Source organism: Hypomesus transpacificus, chromosome 1, assembly GCF_021917145.1.
Source record: "Hypomesus transpacificus isolate Combined female chromosome 1, fHypTra1, whole genome shotgun sequence".
Lineage (NCBI taxonomy): Eukaryota > Metazoa > Chordata > Actinopteri > Osmeriformes > Osmeridae > Hypomesus > Hypomesus transpacificus.
Genome location: NC_061060.1, coordinates 12,311,922 through 12,325,682, shown reverse-complemented (window position 1 = coordinate 12,325,682; position 13,761 = coordinate 12,311,922). Strand labels below are relative to the sequence as shown.

Sequence of the window (13,761 nt, the reverse complement as noted above, 5' to 3'; positions counted from 1 at the left end):
CCCAGTGCATGTTGGACAGCTTCATAGGGCCGTGGTGTTCTGCTCTAAGGAGACAAGCAAACATTCCATCACTCCAGTTTCTTAATCAGCCATGGATTCTTTTATCATGCCTCATTGCCAGACATAGGCCTCGTTAGCGAGTGGATAAATCTGGATTTTTTCTTGCACATGTTTCAAAACGGCATTTCCACAAAACGGTGTCATGTTGTTTTAAATCCTGGCTGACTGCTTGGTGAAGGCCCGAGACCAGAACCCTCCTAACCTCAGACTGTTCTGGCCAGTCAGATGCTTGCTTCCTGCTGTCTGGGAGACCTACAGCCAATCAGGGAGTCTTAAATATGACAAGGATGTGTATGAGCAACGAGGGAACATATTTGTGTTTCAGAGCAATGGTTTAGGGGCCGCTGGGGGACTTCCAGATGATGGGGAGGGTTGGGATGTTTACATACGTGTGTGAGAGAGGGAGAGAGGGTGGGTGGGTGGGGGGAGAATAGAAGGGAGGAGGGGGCTGAGGTTGGGGGGGGGGGGGGGGGGGGTGCTCTGATAATTCAGACCATGTTTGGCTGAGCTTTGAGGAGAGGTGCTAGGTAACAGAGCGTGTCACAGCAGAATGGTTGGTGGTGGTGGGGGGGGGGGGGGTCACATGGTCCTTGGTGAGGTCACATGGCAGATTGACTGTGCGGGAAGTATGCGTGAGGGGGAAAAGGTTGTGTGGGCGTGTGTCTCTGCATGCTTGTCATCACAAAGAGGCCTGACATAACAGGGGCTGTAACACAAGCCATAACGAACACCAGAGGTCCATCGGATCTCTGGGCCCAACGCCACCATCTCGGTCCAGCCCACCCTGTGTGTCTGTGTGTTGTTGTTGTTGCAGGGTCTGACTGTTGAGTTGTTTTCCTGCTGTGAGATAATGCCAAAGTCCCAGAATCCATCCCAATTTCTGATTGGGTGGGAGTTTTGCTGTGCCGAGGAAGTGAAGGGTGAGTGACATTGACCTTCACCAGGTTTGGTCCCTAAGGGCCTCCGTAGTGTGTGATTACGGGGAGGTGTAATACAAAACGGGGCCTGGTTAGCCTCAGCCCTGACAGACACACCCACACACACACACACACACACACACACACACACACACACACACACACACACACACACACACACACACACACACAGAGCTGGAGGACCTACCAACATGGCTACCTGAACTTTTCTACAATGGAGGCTGCATCAATGTCAGTAGTGTAGCATATTAGAATGGTAAATAAGTTGCTGTCTTCATCCACCCAGTCTGACCTTGATTCTATTCTCTCAATTCTACCGCAATCGGGGCATTTACAGCCGCGCATGGATTCCACACTCTTCAATGTGCCGCAGCGCTGTGCTGGTTACCAGTTCAACACTATGGCTGTCGACGTAGTTGGAAGCTACGCGCAGCTAGCTAGTTCCGTTCTTTAGCTTAGCGTCCTTGTTTGCATTGTCTGTTTGACCACAGACAGACAGAAAGGGTGGCAATGGCGTATTTGTTGTCGACCTAATGTTGAAATGGCACAGAGATGAACAAGAACCTTCCAAACGGGCGGGTCTTGTCAAAGAGGTTGAATATGTCGCTGTCTCGGTCCAACTAGTCACGATGACATCAATTCTACCCCCAACCCCCAGCTCTACCCTGAACCCCTAACGTTCTCCAACCCTAAAGTCCCTACTCCCTAACGCTACCCCACATTCCTCACAATCCAACTACATCCCTTATAATCTTCAAATCCCCTGGCATATCTGCTCCTGCACTGTATGAAGGCTCCGCAGAGGAGAGAGGGGGACAAGAGGGATGAGGAGGAGGAAGGTGTGTGGAGAAGAATGGTGACCCCTGATCCGGGCCTGACAGGAGCTGCATTTCTCTCTGACATCACCTCCTGAAACCAGAGAAACTGCCTGGGCCCGCCCACCATGATTAATGATTGGCTCACGTCTAAACTCTTTCATGTACACAGATGTCCGACTCTGGCCAGATCTGCCTCTTTCAGCCAGATTTGCTCGTCTTTCTCTCTCATTTGATTGGCCGGTCTCTTCGCTCTGGTCTTCCCCCCCGGGTCAGATTTGCTCCCCGGTCTGTCCTCCGGTCTCCCTCCTGCCGGGGGTCTCCGGCTGCATTCCTGAGGGGAGGCCGCCGAGGAAACTCAGAGGATCCTGCTGGTGACCCTGCAGGGGGGGGATGGGGGGAGGGAGTGGAGAGAAATGGAGAGCCGAATGAAAGTGGAGGGACAACATTTCTCTCTCTCTCTCTGTCTGTCTGTCTGTCTGTCTGTCTGTGTCTCTCTCTCTCTCTCTCTCTCTCTCTCTCTCTCTCTCTCTCTCTCTCTCTCTCACACTCTCTTTCTTTCTGTGCCAGTCTCTCTCTTTTCTCTCTCTCTCTTTTCTCTCTCTCTCTCTCTCTCTCTCTCTCTCTCTCTCTCTCTCTCTCTCTCTCTCTCTCTCTCTCTCTCTGTGTGTGTGTTGCAGCGTAGTAGTGAATGAGGTGGTCCAGAGTGACAGGATCATAGTAGCGCAGCTCAGCAGAGCTCCTCCCCCTCCCCTGGCTGACTGACGGGCTTCCTGGCCCCCCCCCTCCTCCCTCTCCCCTCCCTCTCTCCCCCTCCCCCCCTCCTCCTCCAGCGCGGCGCAGCGGCAGAGGAGGATCAGGACAACAAGAGAGCGAGCGAGCGAGAGAGAGGCAGGCGGTAGAGAGAGTGCGAGAGCGCGAGGAAAAAGAGAGAGAGACGGTCCGGAGGATAGCCGACGACACAAAGACAGCGAGAAACACGCCTTTCTGCCTGACGCTCCGGATTCCTTTTTTTTTGGGGGGGGGGGTTGTTGTTTATTTTTGGGTTACGTGCGGGTCCTTTTCCTCATTTAGCCGTGTGTATCGGGCTCCCATCCTCCATCATCCCTCCGCACAGGCACGGTAGAGACGCTTTCTCACGCTCACACACACACCCACCCACCCACCCTTTCCTGGCGGAACGGCGGCCGCGGATGTGTACGCCCGACGGAGGAGCGCCGTCGCCCGCGGACGGACGGATCGACAACGGCGATCGGGCGCCGATCGAAGGAGAAGAGAGGTAGCCGTTAGCACTGGCTCCTGAGCCGTGTGCCCTCCCTCCCTCCCTCCTCACTCCCTCCATGGCCGCTGCCTGCGCTTGCAGCCTGGTCTCTTTTGTGTTCGCGGCTCTCCCTTAGCCCAGCCCTCCCCTCTCTCCCCGCCCGCCTTCAACACAGCTATTGTCTGGATCCGGGGGGCTCTCTCACAGTGCCCACCCAACCCCCGAACCTTCTCCAGACCACGCTGCCCCCCCCCCCCCTTCCCCCCTTCTCCCTCATCTCCATCGCCTGCCTCCTTCCCGCGCGGCTGCCTGGCTGTCTGGTTCAGGGCCCAGTGCTGGCTGGGTTTACACGTGAAGCTGGCAAGTGCTAAGCCTGGATTAATGGCAGGCGCGGGCTGACGCTGGCTCGGACGACACTATCTCCCACCCCCCCCGGGATCGCGGAAGGAACCCCAGCGGACGGCACCAAGCTGAGCTCGGCTCGTCCGCCCCGTCTGTGCGTACGCGAGCGCGCGCGTGTGTAAGAGCGAGAGCGAGTGTGTTCCAGAGAGAGTATGCGTGTAGCAGGCAGAGACAGCGAGCGCTAAAGGGACGTCAGCGGCGGGGCGCCGGGCCATGTGTCTGGTGTGACCTGGCGGAGGTGTATCTGGAAGAGAGCCTGGATGTGGAGGCGGAGGTAACCCCCCGCAGGTCCACCCAGCCCTGCCCGCTGCCCGGGGCGGAGCCAGCATGAAGAAGACTCGCAGCACCACCCTGCGGCGCGCCTGGCCCAGTTCTGACTTCTCCGACCGGGCCTCGGAGCGGACACGCTCCCGCAGCGAGAAGGACTACCGGCTCCACAAACACAAACACTACCCCCCCCAGTACCTGTGCCAGTCCCCGCCTGGCTACATCACTCCAGGTGGGTCACACTGTCGCGCTGGAGATACTACACTCGCACTGCTGCGTACGTGTGTGTGTGTGTCAAGGTGGACTACAGATACTACGCTGTGTGTGTGTGTCTAGGTGGACTAGATACTATGCTGGCAGTGTGTGTGTGTGGGTGTGTGTGTGTAGCAGGTGGACTACAGATACTATGTTCTCACTACTGTGTGTTTGTGTGTGTCTAGGTGGACTACAGACTATGCTGGCAGTGTGTGTATGTGTCTAGGTAAACTGCAGGTACTATTCTTGTACTACTGCGTTTGTGTGTGTGTGTTTGTGTAAGTGGACTAGAGATACTTTGCTGATTTTTTGCGTTTGAATGTGTGTATGTATTGACTACGTACTGTGAGGATATAATGTAGTATAATTTCAAAGTCCAGGAATTAGGAATTATTGTTGTCTCTTTTAGAGCCGTTTCTGGGCTGTTTTGGGAATGTAATGTAGAACTAGGACATTACAAGCTTGGACACACTGACCTGATCCAAATAAATACCTGGACAGGAAGAGGAACTCTGACTTAGAATGACACCCCATCAAAAAGAAAAAATCCAATGTTCAGGTTGGTAGTGCTGAAATCCCAAAAGGGAAAACCAAAACGTCGCAAACGGAAGGGCACGCTGGTTACTATTCATGCGTTTAATTTTCATAGCGAGACATCACCTTCTTAGGATTCAGTTTTATCATTGGGGGAAGAAAATTCTTTACATTACTTTGCTACTTTATTCATATGTGTTATTATGAAATCTCAAATTGTTCAGATGATATGAACAGTTCCGTTCAGTCTCAGACTTTTGTACCCCTGTGTATGTGGCTGATGACAGTGAGTGCTGGCTCGAGCAACACCTGAATGAACTGCAATAGGTGACGTCACTACAGAAGTGTGTGGAGCATCGTAGTGATTTAAAACAGGTCTTTAATGTGTCCAGTGGTGGCAAACTCCCGGAGCTAGTCAGCATCTGAGGTCAAACTGTCTGGCAAGGCAGAGAAAGAGGAGGGAAGAAGAGAGAGAAGACTGCAGGGATGTAGAGAAAGAGTGTGTGTGTTTGTGTGTGTGTGTGTGTGTGTGTGTGTGTGTGTGTGTACCATACAAGAAGCCCATACAGAGGGTCTGAATGGGGAGTGAATGGAGGAGGAGCCAGGTCCAACAAGCCCACATGCTCTCAAGGCTCCTTCACGTCTCCTAGCAACACAGCGGGTCAGAGGCGAGCTGACACGGCCATTGTTCAAGAAAAGTGTGAATGAGGAGCGAGAGAGAGAGAAGGAAAATGACGGATAGATAGATAGCAAGATAGACAGATACAAGATAGATAGATAGATAGACAGATAGACAGATATGTTGATAGATAATTACCATTGTTTCTCAGTCAGAAACACTGTCACACACCACTCCTAGCAGTGAGGCAGCTGACAGGGATATTGGTTATGCTGGGGACCCCCTCAGTAGCAGCTTTGGGGCCGTCTCACAATTGGCTGTATTGTTAAGAGATAAAGAGGGCAGCTTTAGCAAGTGCAGAGCAGAGCTTGAAACCACTAAGCTGGGCCCTGTGTGCCGACTTAAACAGCAGAGGAAAAGACTGGTTGTTCTCTCCTCAGGACTGTTGCTGTGAGCTGCCCTCTCAAAGAGACCCTCTCGAGCAGTCCTGGTAGGCTTGCTCTCTCTTCTGGCAGTCTCCTGCTGACAGGCCTGCTCTTCTCTCCCTTTTTTGTTCTCCCCTTCCAGATAAGGCAGCCGCCATCTTTGTTCTGATAGCCCTACTGCTCTCCTCTGGAGGTTTCTCACAGGCCTGAGCGCAACAGCGTGGCATTTTAAGTGTAATAAGTGTAGTAGTGGAAGCGCACCTCGACATCAGTCGACATGGCCAGTGTTGGACTTTGTCCCATACGATTATCCAGTTTAGTCGAGAACCTTTTATGGCTTGACAACATTTGACAATGTCTTGTCAAATTTAACCCTTGTGCTGCCTTCGGGTCACATGACCCAAAAGGTTCATCACGAAGCATTGTTGTGTTTACCCAATTTTACCCAATACAAAAACGAATTATTTTCTTTTAACCTTCGCAATGTGGGGGTCTGAGACAGCCCAACGGTTAAAAGAAAATGCTTCACTTTGTTTTTGTATTCTATAAAGTTGCCGCAATACGACGGTGGGTCACAATGATGACACAAGGGTTAAGTAAAGATGAAGGTGATAGTTGAGGAAGTGGATGAGATGACAGGAGGTTGATGAGAAGGTATCAGGTGGTGGATGAGGAGAAGACAGCCGGATGAGGAGGTATCAGGAGGTGGAGCTGGAGGTGGAGGTATAAGGAAGTGGATGAGGGGATGGATGAGGTTTCAGGAGGTGAATGAGGAGGTATCAGAGGGTGGATGAGGAGGTGGAGGAGGAGGTATCAGGAGATGGATGAGGAGGTATCAGTGGGTGGATTAGAAGATGGATGAAGAGGTATCAAATGTGGATGAGGAGGAAGTATCAGAGGGTGGATGAGGAGGTGGATGAAAAGGTATAAGGAGGTGGATGAGGAGGAGGTATCAAAGGGTGGAGGAGGAGGTATCAGGAGGTGGATGAGGAGGTATCAGAGGGTGGATGAGGAGGTGGATGAAAAGGTATCAGGAGGTGGATGAGGAGGAGGTATCAAAGGGTGGAGGAGGAGGTATCAGGAGGTGGATGAGGAGGTATCAGAGGGTGGATGAGGAGGTGGATGAAAAGGTATCAGGAGGTGGATGAGGAGGAGGTATCAAAGGGTGGAGGAGGAGGTATCAGGAGGTGGATGAGGAGGTATCAGAGGGTGGATGAGGAGGTGAATGAAAAGGTATCAGGAGGTGGATGAGGAGGAGGTATCAAAGAATGGAGGAGGAGGTATCAGGAGGTGGATGAGGAGGTATCAGAGGGTGGATGAGGAGGTGGAGGAAGAGGTATCAGGAGGTGGATGAGGAGATGGATGAGGAGAAACCAGGAGGTGGAGGAGAAGTACACTCTATCAAGTTAGTTGGTCTGCCTTGGGAGCGATGATGAATGAAGAATAGTCTGAACATGTTCACCCACCACACACACACACACACACAGATCTCAGCACCACACGCACATCTAATCTTGTCCAATTAACACAGATTCAGCTGCAGCCTTAAATAGAATGTCAACTTCTAGTCCCAGATGACTACTAGTGGCCCTCTCTCTTCCCTCGTCTCCATCTCCCTCTTTCTCTTCACCCCTTCTTGCTCTCGCTCATCTCCCTTGAAACCTCTGTACCTGCTCCCTGTCTCACCTTTCCCTGCTCTCTCTTCCTCTTTCTTATTTCCTATTCCATCTTTAACCATTCCCTCTCTCTGCTCCCCCTCTCTGCTCACTATCCCAAACTCCCAACACAGTAAAAGGCCAGTATATCATCGAGCTTACAGGTTCAACAGAGGTCCCACTCCTTTAGAAAGTTAGACCAGCCCACATCGACTGACTGGTTCATGCATGAAGCTAAGAGGTGGCAGTAATGAGTGATTGAATATGTTGAGCTTAGAAGCCGTATTAGCTGCTGTAAAGAGTGACTGATTCAAGTCCTGGCATGATGTTGGCCTAAACATCTTGGTAAGTAGGATGTATCTAACTGCCTGAGCCTGGGGCTGGAACTCTGAGGTGAGGTGGCATACCTCTGTTGTTCTCTCCCCCCCCCCCTCTGTCGTTCCCCCTCCTCTCTCCTCCAGTGTTTTTCTGTAGCCCTGCTCAGAGGGGAGGTTTAAATGTGGACAGGTTTATCTGACCTGATTCTGGTTGAGGTTGCAGACTTGGTCGATGTTACTGTTATAAAAGCTGAATTCTCTTCTTCATCTCCCCTCTTTCTTTCTTTCTTTCTTTCTTTCTTTCTTTCCTCTCCTCCCATCCTCTCCCATTGTTTGTCCTCTCCCTTTCTTTTTCTCCCATGCAGCCAAAGCAGTGTAGCAGCGATGCATGCTGGGATGTGTGAACTTGTTAACCCTGTGCCTCTCACGGCGTTGCAGATGCTGACGCAACGCCCCGCCCCCTTCCTGCAAAAGCTGTCACTGAAGCTCCTCCCCCCTCTCTGTGTGCTGAGCCCTGGGATACCCACCCACTCATGGCCCCGTGTTCCTCTCTACTCCACACACATGCTCACTTGCCGGCACATTGCACGCACACATGCATGCATGCACACTCACACTCTCCTCCCGCAGCCTCATGGCTGCTCTAGCTTCAACACTCAATGCTCACTCACTCACACACACGCTCCACTCTCACAGTCTCTCCACCAATCAGCCTCTGGGAGCCCTGGCCTGGTTTACTAAGGCCCCTCCCCCTTCTCTCCCAGGCGTTTTGCTTGCAGCAGCTCAGGCTATTTCTGTTCCCCTACACACACTGTGGCACGCTCCCTTAATGATGCTGGAAAATCCTTAGCAGCTGGCCAGTGTGTGTGTGTACACTGTATGCGTGTGTGTTTGTGTGTGTACTGCATTACACGTGAGGAACACAGAGTACTACTGCAGCTTAGTAACATTAAAGCCAAATCGTAGGTTTCTCTGCTTAGAAAGTGGATCATCTTCGTGGAGAACTTGAGTGGTATTCAATCCCAGTCTTCTATCCCAGCAGTGCTGTCTCTGTCTCAACCCAGCAGTGCGGTCGCTGTTTCTACCCAGCACTGCTGTCTCTGTCTGAACCTAGCACTGCTGTCTCTGTCTTTTTCTCTGTCTCTGTCTCTACCCAGCATTGCCATCTCTGGCTTTGTCTCTGTCTCTACCCAGCACTGCTGCCTCTGTCTTTGTCTCCGTCTCAACCTAGCACTGCTGTCTCTGTCTCTACCCAGCAGTGCTGTCTTTGTCTCAACCCAGCACTGCTGTCACTGTCTCTGTCTTTACCCAGCACTGCTGTCTCCGTCTTTGCCTCTGTCTCAACCCAGCAGTGCTTTCTCTGTCTCTACCCAGAACTGCTGTCTCTGGTTTTGTCTCTGTCTCTACCCAGCACTGCTGTCTCTGGCTTTGTCTCTGTCTCTACCCAGCACTGCTGTCTTTGTCTCTGTCTCTACCCAGCAGTGCTGTCTCTGTCTTTGTCTCTACCCAGCAGTACTGTCTCTGTCTCTACCCAACACTGCTGTCTCTGTATCAACCCAGCACTTCTGTCTCAACCCAGCACTGCTGTCTCTGTCTCTACCCAGCACTGCTGTCTCTGTCTCTACCCAGCATTGTTGTCGCTGTCTTTGTCTCCGTCTCTACCCAGCACTGCTGTCTCTGTCACTGTCTCAACCCAGCAGTGCTGTCTCTGTCTCTACCTAGCATTGCTCTCGCTGTCTCCGTCTCTACCCAGTAGTGCTGTCTCTTTCTCTACCCAGCAGTGCTGTCTCTGTCTCAACCCAGCAGTGCTGTCTCTATCTCTACCCAGCATTGCTGTCTCTGTCTCTACCCAGTAGTGCTGTCTCTGTCTCTACCCAGCAGTGCTGTCTCTGTCTCAACCCAGCAGTGCTGTCTCTATCTCTACCCAGAATTGCTGTCTCTGTCTCTACCCAGCAGTACTGTCTCTGTTTTCTACCTAGCACTGCTGTCTCTGGCTTTGTCTCTGTCTCTACCCAGCACTGCTGTCTCTGTCTCTACCCAGCACTGCTGTCTCTGTCTCTACCCAGCATTGCTGTCTCTGCCTTTGTCTCAACCCAGCAGTGCTGTCTCTGTCTCTACCCAGCACTGCTGTCCCTGTCTCTTCCCAGCAATGCTGTCTCTGTCTTTGTCTCTGTCTCAACCCAGAATTGCTGTCGCTGTCTTTGTCTCCGTCTCTACCCAGCACTCCTGTCTCTGTCTCAACCCATCAGTGCTATTTCTGACTCTACCCAGCATTGCTGTTGCTGTCTTTGTCTCCGTCTCTACCCAGCAGTGCTGTCTCTGTCTTTGTCTCAATCCAGCAGTGCTGTCTCTGTCTCTACTTAGCACTGCTGTCTCTGTCTTAACCCAGCAGTGCTGTCTCTGTCTCTACCCAGCAGGGCTGTCTCAGTCTCTACCCAGCACTGCTGTCTCTGTGTCAACCCAGCAGGGCTGTCTCTGTCTCTACCCAGCACTGCTGTGTCTGTCTGAACCCAGCAGTACTGTCTCTGTTTTCTACCTAGCACTGCTGTCTCTGGCTTTGTCTTTGTCTCTACCCAGCACTGCTGTCTTTGTCTCTGTCTCTACCCAGCAGTGTTGTCTCTGTCTCTACCCAGCACTGCTGTCTCTGTCTTTGTCCATACCCAGTACTGCTGTCTCTGTCCTCTACCAGCAGTGCTGTCCATGTCCTGGACTTCCTGCTCCCTGACAGGCCCCTCGGAGCATAGGCTATGTAGAGCAGCAAGCATTAGCGGCTTGGATTAGAGGAATTGATAATCCAAACGCCAGAGAGAAGAAGCAGAGTGTAAACCATAGAAGCATGGCTTATTAACCCCACCAAACCCTTCGTCCATTCAGCTCTCATGTAGCTGTTGATGAGGTCAGAGGACACACCAGAGGAGAAACCGATGACAGGTATACAGAAGTCTTTTGATGGTTTAAAACAGTTGGCACTGTGAGACCAAACAATCCCAAACAGAGCTGTGCATTTCCTGATTTGCAGTGCGAGTCTTCAACTGCAGCCACTCTCTAACTCCATCTAGTGTCAGAGCATGTAGTAATGCACACATACACTATCTCTCTCACAAACACACACACACACACACACACACTAACAGAATGGCCCTCATCAGGTGCGAGAGGTCGGGAGAGGTGGAGTCTGGAATGTTTACACTTGCTGAGTTGAACTTTATTCAAGTGCCCCACCTGTCTGCGTGTGTCCCCACGAGCGTTATGCAGACGAGCCGACTGTTGTCCTTTTCTCCAGGACCACCACGCACCACCATCTTTGACTTCCAGGTCTCGGACCTGTTCTTCAGCATTCTCCCAGCTCCAAGTTTCCTCACTCAACTTTTTCTGCTGCCAGTAGAGATGAAGCACCCCTCCCCCACCACAAGCTGCCCCCTCCCCCCCTTGCACCCACTTGTTACATGATCAGAGCTCCCCCTGCTCTGTTCCACAGCCTCCTTCACCTTTGTCAGTCTTATGAGGCCTCTGTCCCCCTTTTATCTACACAGCTAGTTCACACACACACACACACACACACACACACACACACACACACACACAAACACACACAGGCGAACACACACACACATTGTCCTTCCTCTTTGACATGCTAATACCTTGCAGCATAAAACTAGTCAATCTAGTGTCCCAGTCAGTAGCTGTATCTCAGTTCTGTCAGTTTGTCTACCGAGGAACAGTTTTGTCCGTCTGATTAGGAATAGTTCTGTCCGTCTGTCTGTATAAGAGGAGCAGTCATGTCTGTCTGCTTTAGACAAGCTCTAAGTGGGTCATCGGAACCAGAACAGACCGGGCTCTGACCAGCTGGATGCTGTGCTGCAACCTCCCTCCCTCTTTCTCTCCCTGCTCAATTCTTCCATCCCTCGTACACTGACGCTGCTACACCTACTGCTGGTGAGGACAAGCAGACATGTAGGGTAGGTAGAGAGAAAGAGAGGGAGAGAGAGAGAGGGGGGGGGGAGAGAGAGAGCATAGAAGAGGGGGGAGGGAGAGAAAGCATGCAGAACAGGCGTTAGGTGCAACTGGGGATGCGTTGCCATAACAACGCTTTCGGCAGGCCGCCCACAAGCTTGTATGTCAGTGGGCATTACAGAGAGAGAGAGGGAGAGAGAGAATGGGAGGGAGAGGGGGGAAAAAAACGAGTGCATAGTGAAGCAGGACGTGATTGGTCACACCCCCTTGTCTTTGTGTGGAGTGGAGCATGCTGGGAAGGCCCTTGAGTGAATGCTCATTTGTGTGTGAGAGAGAGAGCAAGAGAGGAGCGCGCGCGTGTTTGTGTGTGTGTGTGTGTGTGAGGGAGGGAGGGCTCACGGCTGCAGCTAAAAGAGCTGCCTCGGGATCTGCCTGGATTAAGCCTAGGAGCCGACCAAATCAGCTAAGGTACTGCCAATCTTCCTCGTCTATCTCTTCTCCGTCGCTCCCCCTCTCCTCCTCTCCCTTTCTCTCTCCGCGCTCGGAGGACGAGTGCGGCTGGTGTGACTGAAGCTGCGTAGCTTTGCGGAGGGAATGACAAAAGAAGGGGGTGGGGTTAAGCGGGAGGTGCATGGACAAAGGACGGTGGCAGCAGGATTGTTTACTACCACTGCAGTAGCAGGCAGGCAGGCAGGAGCACGTCTCTCTACTTTCCCTCGCTCTCTCCCCCTCCCTCTCTCTCTGCCTGTCTGTCTCTCTCTGCCTGTCTGTCTCTGTCCCTCCCTATGGACAGCCTGCACAGTAATGGAGGGAAAGAAGCTTCAGCTAGCTGCCTCATAGTAGCCTCATCTAACTGCTTCATAGTAGCCTCAGCTAACTGCCTGCCTCGTAGTAGCCTCAGCTAACTGCCTCATAGTAGCCTCAGCTAACTGCCTCAACTAACATCTTCTTTGCCTTCTCAGCTAACTGCCTCAGTGTCTCATAGCAGTCCTAGCTAGCAGGCTCAAACCATCTGCACTACAAAATGGCTCTGGTCTTTGCTGTGCTCTGTAGTATGGCTAGTGTAGCAGGACTTCCAGACTGTTCTACACCAGACAGATCACATCCACTCAGACTGTCTCTTAAGCTGAACAGTAAAATGTCTGATTGACCAATAGTTTGTTGTTAAAAGGATTTATGAATCAACAGCATAAACAAGAGGTCAGAACTTTACAGTGCCTTTCAGTGTACTGCTTTCTCACTCCCCCCCTCTCTCTCTCTCTCTCTCTCTCTCTCTCTCTCTCTCTCTCTCTCTCTCTCTCTCTCTCTCTCTCTCTCTCTCTCTCTTTCTCTTTTTCTCTCTCTCTCTCTCTCTCTCTCTCTCTCTCTCTCTCTCTCTCTCTTTCTCTTTTTCTCTCTCTCTCTCTCTCTCTCTCTCTCTCTCTCTCTCTCTCTCTTTCTCTTTCTCTCTCTCTCTCTCTCTCTCTCTCTCTCTCTCTCTCTCTCTCTCTCTCTCTCTCTCTCTCTCTCTCTCTCTCTCTCCCTTTCTCTCTCTCTCTTTCTCTCTGTGTGTCCGAGCTGACGTCTGAAAGCTTTCTATTTTCTCTGGTTAGTCACACTTGATTTTTACCAGGGCTTTTCTTTCATAAAGGCATGCTGCCTGGCACTGTGTGTGTTAGGGGGGCTAGGAGGGTATGAAGTTCACTCCATGGTCACCCTCTCCATGGGGAGAGCTGCACAGTTGTCGGTGGAGGTGTATGAGAGTTTGTGTATGTCGAATGGGGGGGGGGGGGGTGGCTGCAACTGTTCCCACAAGGCCCCTGCAGCTGTGTTCGCGTCTCTCTCTCCCCCCGCTCTTTAGCTTTCTCTCTCTTTCTCTCTCCCCCTCTCTTTACCTCTCTCTTTCTCTCTCTCTCCCCCTCTCTTTCTCTCTCTACATCTCTCTCTCCCTGACCAGTCCTGGCCTTGTGTGTGTCGGAGGCCTCGCCGCGGTTCTCCACTCATCTCAACATGTCTGCTGTCTGCTAGCTCCGGAGCTCCACCGCTGCTGTTTTTACAGCTCAGCTTGAGCGCACTAGCATCACATCATACTCTCCCTCCTCCTCCTCCTCTTCCCTCGCCTGCACGCTCGCTCACTCGCTCGCTCATCTGGGTAAATGGGAATGAGGTCACTTCCTCCTCCCCCTCCCGCTTAGCAAGATGGAGAAGATGGAGGCCGGGTTCTCTGAAGCAGCAGTCATACTCTGCTCAGATCCTCTCTCTCTCTCTCTTGTCTGTCTG

At 52.0% G+C, this 13,761-nt stretch overlaps 1 protein-coding gene across 3 annotated transcripts in view; it reads left to right on the top strand.

Annotated features, from left to right (window-relative positions):
- Positions 1 to 13,761, top strand: part of LOC124462735 (storkhead-box protein 2-like) — a 30,411-nt gene that overhangs the window by 6,518 nt on the left and 10,132 nt on the right. The window contains exon 1 of one of the 3 annotated variants that reach the window (XM_047014459.1): positions 2,682 to 3,975. The exons of 1 other annotated variant lie outside the window; for it this stretch is intronic. In XM_047014459.1, the coding sequence (XP_046870415.1) occupies positions 3,804 to 3,975 (172 nt within the window). In that variant the 5' untranslated portion in view covers positions 2,682 to 3,803. Of the gene's footprint in view, positions 1 to 2,681; positions 3,976 to 11,729; positions 11,971 to 13,761 lie in introns of those variants that run through there. One more of the 3 variants, XM_047014534.1, reaches the window with a different exon arrangement.